Genomic DNA, 4,439 nt, shown 5'->3' with positions numbered 1-4,439 from the left:
ATTACCGCTTAGTAAACGCCTTGAGTGGGCAAGGTATTCTGCCACGATTCAGCCGTATCCTACTATCATTAACTTCAGTGACTGGTTATCAGAGATTGCCAGTTTTGTCCAAATGGTGCAAGATAGTGAATGCCGTGAACCCAGACGTCGTGCAGTGTTGCACACTAACGGAGAACGCTCGATAAAATGCATCATGTGCCATGGTTTGCACAAGGTGTCCGAATGCAAGAAATTCTTAGATGCCACCGTCGCCGAAAGATGGGAGCAATCCAAACGTCGTCGACTATGCTTCAGTTGCTTGAACGTAGGTCATGCCACGCGAGATTGTCGTCTCCGTAAGCAATGTATGGTTCATGGATGTCAACGGCAGCACCACCGCCTTTTACACGAAGGCAACGCCAGCCCGGTGGAACTCGTTGGTCCAGATTCCTCGAGTGGCAGCACTGCAGTCCTCAGTTGTTCAGCACAAGCTTCCCGTCGTTTATTGTTTCGTGTGGTTCCAGTGACACTGTATGGACCGAGCAAGCGTGTGAACTCATACGCACTATTAGATGAAGGATCGTCAATAACGATGATGGATAAATCCCTTCTAGAGGAATTGGGATTGCATGGTCACACGCGTGAAGTTGACATTCAGTGGTTTGGTGGAAATGCTGTGAAAGAACAAGTAGCAGTAGTCAACCTGTACATAAGCGGCGTAGGCATGAAGAAGCGCCACTTTCTTCGCAACGTTCACGGGGTCGACAAACTTGACTTACCAATGCAGAGCCTCAACGAAAGGGACATCCGCAACGCCACCAGATATCGGGACAGAATACCAGTGACGCCTTATGAGAACGTAGTGCCAAAAGTGTTAATCGGCTTAGATCATTGTCATCTAGGCTTGCCCACTAAAACTATGCCGTCGAACCACAACGGCCCATACGCAGCCTTCACTGATTTAGGTTGTGTCGTGTTCGGTCCATGCAGTATTACTCCGCGCGTCAGTCCAACGTGCCTCCATATTAGCAATGCTTTTGATCACCAGATCCATAACATGGTAGCCGAGTATTTTAGCATTGAGTCATTCGGAGTGAAAGCAGCACCGCCTGTCAAGAGCGCAGCCGATCAACGCGCGAAGAGAATGCTTGAAGAAACTACTGTGAAAGTTGACGGACGATTTCAGACCGGGTTGTTGTGGAGACGTGACAACATCAAACTGCCCGAAAGCTACAACATGGCTCTCCAACGTTTAGTCGGTATCGAACGCAAAATTGAGCGAAACAAGAACTTCGGTAAAGAGTATCGCAACATCGTTAAAACGTACATTAACAAAAAATACGCCCGCAAGCTAGAACCGCACGAAGTCGTAAAATGTAATGAAAGGACTTGGTACCTTCCGCATTTCGCCGTGGCTAACCCACGCAAGCCCGGAAAGTTACGACTTGTCTTCGACGCAGCGGCTACCACTGATGGAGTATCTTTGAACTCACAACTGCTTAAAGGTCCTCAGCAATATCGACCGTTAGTATCGGTCCTATTTCACTTCAGAGAGGGCGCATTTGCGGTTTGCGCCGACATCCAGGAAATGTACCATCAAGTCCTAATCCGTCCAGAAGACAGATGTGCTCAGAGATTTTTGTGGCGCGATGCTGAACGCGGGAAGGCGCCGGAGGTCTACGAAATGACTGCGATGACGTTTGGCGCAGCATGTTCGCCGTGTGCAGCTCACTACGTGAAAGTCAAAAACGCCTTAGAACATCGCTCCCATGATCCGCGAGCCATCAGAGCCATCACCGAATACCACTACGTGGACGATTACGTGGACAGTTTCGATTCTGAAACACAAGCCATACAGATAGCCCAACAAGTCCGAGATATACACAAGGATGCTGGTTTTAATCTGCGAAAGTTTACGTCGAACTCTACAAAGGTCGCCGAAGCACTAGGTGGTGTGAAGAGAGCGTTACCAATCTTATCTAAAGAAGGTGCAGAATTTGAGAAGGTCTTGGGAATGTTATGGCAACCGCCGGATGATAGTTTCGCATACCAGTTGGAATTTTATAGAGTCGATTCGTCAGTGATCGAAGGCAAGCGTATTCCCACCAAAAGAGAATTATTGAGCATAGTAATGTCAATATTCGACCCGTTGGGATTCCTCAGTCACTTTACTATCTCCGCAAAGCTGGTGTTACGCGAGCTCTGGAAGCGAAGTATAGGTTGGGATGAACCAGTTCCCAACGAAGTCAATGCTATGTGGTGCGTCTTTCGTAAGCAATTGCAGAAAGTTGTTGAGTGCAGAGTTCCGCGCCACTATTTTCAAATGGGTCCATCTAGGGAACTACAGCTGCACGTATTTGTAGACGCCAGCGAGAACGCATTCAGCGCAGCAGCCTACTGGAGATCGGAGAATATGAATCGCATCATCGAGGTGTCGCTTGTCTATGCCAAGACTAGGAGCGCACCCATTAAGCCGCTCACCATTCCCCGACTCGAGCTACAAGCAGCTGTGTTAGGAACTCGCATGATGACTACTATAATAAGTGAACATAGCGTTCGAGCCAACCGATGTGTTATGTGGAGCGATTCCAAAACGGTTCTTAAGTGGTTATTTAGTAAACACCGCCGCTATAAACCGTTCGTGGCACACAGGATAGCTGAAATTCTCGACGTCACTAAGCCGTCCGATTGGAGATGGGTTCCGACGAACCAAAACGTGGCTGACGAGGCAACGCGACCCAACAAGGCAATAAATCTCAGTCCTTCGTCCCGCTGGTTCACTGGCCCTGAGTTTCTGTACAACAACGAGCAACTCTGGCCAAAGGACGCTGACGTCGCTGATGAAGCTGAAGATGACGAGGAAGAGATTCGCACAAAATTTGCCTTCATTGTCGTGAGTAGTAATGTTCTAAACTTTAATAGATTTTCTTCGTTTACCAGATTAAGAAGAGTAGTTGCCTGGGTGATACGGTTCCTCCACTATTGCCGTAGAAGGATCGATTCGTCGCAGACCAACGGGTTGACAGCAGCGGAGCTTGCAGAAGCGGATTATTTACTTTGTCGCTTAGTGCAGCGAGAATCCTACGCCAGAGAACTGAAGCAGATCGAGAGCGGAAATTCTCTGCCCTCCGATAACCGTTTGTGCACATTGTCTCCTTTCATTGATGACAGAGGAATTCTCCGAGTATACAGTCGCCTTGATGCCGTCAGTTGGTTGCCATATGAGAGTCGGTGCCCTATAATCCTGCCTCAAAATCACGCCGTTACTAAACTTATCGTTGCGCATGAGCACATCCGGATGATTCACCAAAATATCGAAGCAACGATTTGTGAAATTCGCAGAAAGTACTGGGTTCCTAACTTAAGAAGAGTTTTGCGCGGAATTATCGCAAGCTGTAATACGTGCGTCTTAAAAAACGCGAAACCTGTTCCGCCAATGATGGGTTTATTGCCTGAAGACCGGACGACACCCTACGTTCGACCCTTCACGTTTACGGGCTTGGACTATTTTGGCCCTGTTAGTATAACGATCGGACGTCGAACCGAGAAGCGGTGGGTGGCACTGTTCACGTGCCTGTCAATACGTGCCATTCACCTCGAAGTCGCATATGACCTTTCAACAGACGCTTGCATTTTAGCTATGCGTAATTTTATGAATCGCAGAGGGGTCCCAAAAAGAATTCGTACGGACAATGGTAAGAACTTCGTGGGAGTAGCAGGCGAAGTTGCGCGCTTTGTAGATGTGTTTGACTGCCAGGCGTTGCAAGCGGAATTGTCCACTAAAGGGGTAGAATGGGTCTTTAATTGCCCGGAAAACCCATCAGAAGGCGGAGTCTGGGAGCGAATGGTACAATGCGTCAAGAAAGTCTTGCGGCATACATTGAAAGATCTTGCACCGAAGGAGCATACATTCCAAAGTTTGCTCATCGAAGCAGAAAACATTGTGAACTCGCGTCCGCTAACACACTTACCTATCACGCCACAGCAAGAAGAACCGCTGACGCCAAATCATTTCTTGCTTGGTTGTGCCAACACTGCTCAGACAACGAGTTGCTCGGAACCACCCGTGAAACTTTGTGCCATCCGCAAGCAGTGGCGAATAGCTAGACAACTTCGAGATCGATTTTGGAAAAGATGGGTTGACGAATATCTACCTACACTAACGCGACGTACGAAGTGGTGCATGCCAACGAAGCCTTTGGGGATTGGCGATTTGGTGTTTATCTGTGATCCTAAATTACCAAGAAGAGAATGGCGACGTGGCCGAGTATTGCGAGTATTTCCGGGAAAGGACGGCGAGATTCGTCGAGCAGAGGTGACTACGATAGCTGGTCTAACTTATCGGCCAGTATCCAAGTTGGCGGTCCTGGATCTGGTTAATGGTGAATCTGATTCGATTCACGGGGGTGGGGGTGTTGCAAATTAAAAGTTTATGTTTCTTTCTTTATATTTCATCATTT

At 48.1% G+C, this 4,439-nt stretch overlaps 1 protein-coding gene across 1 annotated transcript; it reads left to right on the top strand.

Annotated features, from left to right (window-relative positions):
* Positions 1–1,411: 1,411 nt before the first annotated feature.
* LOC118756342 lies at positions 1,412–4,401 on the top strand (the record flags this gene model as incomplete). The annotated part of the gene is given in 1 exon segment (XM_036491112.1): positions 1,412–4,401. A coding segment is annotated over 1 exon segment (2,834 nt), but the record flags the coding sequence as incomplete, so codon positions are not given.
* Positions 4,402–4,439: the final 38 nt, after the last annotated feature.

This window comes from Rhagoletis pomonella, unplaced genomic scaffold (genome assembly GCF_013731165.1).
Source record: "Rhagoletis pomonella isolate Grant_MI unplaced genomic scaffold, Rhpom_1.0 Rhpom_scaffold_09934, whole genome shotgun sequence".
NCBI lineage: Eukaryota > Metazoa > Arthropoda > Insecta > Diptera > Tephritidae > Rhagoletis > Rhagoletis pomonella.
The sequence above is the reverse complement of the archived record's forward strand: the minus strand, read 5'-3'. Positions and strand labels throughout refer to the sequence as shown.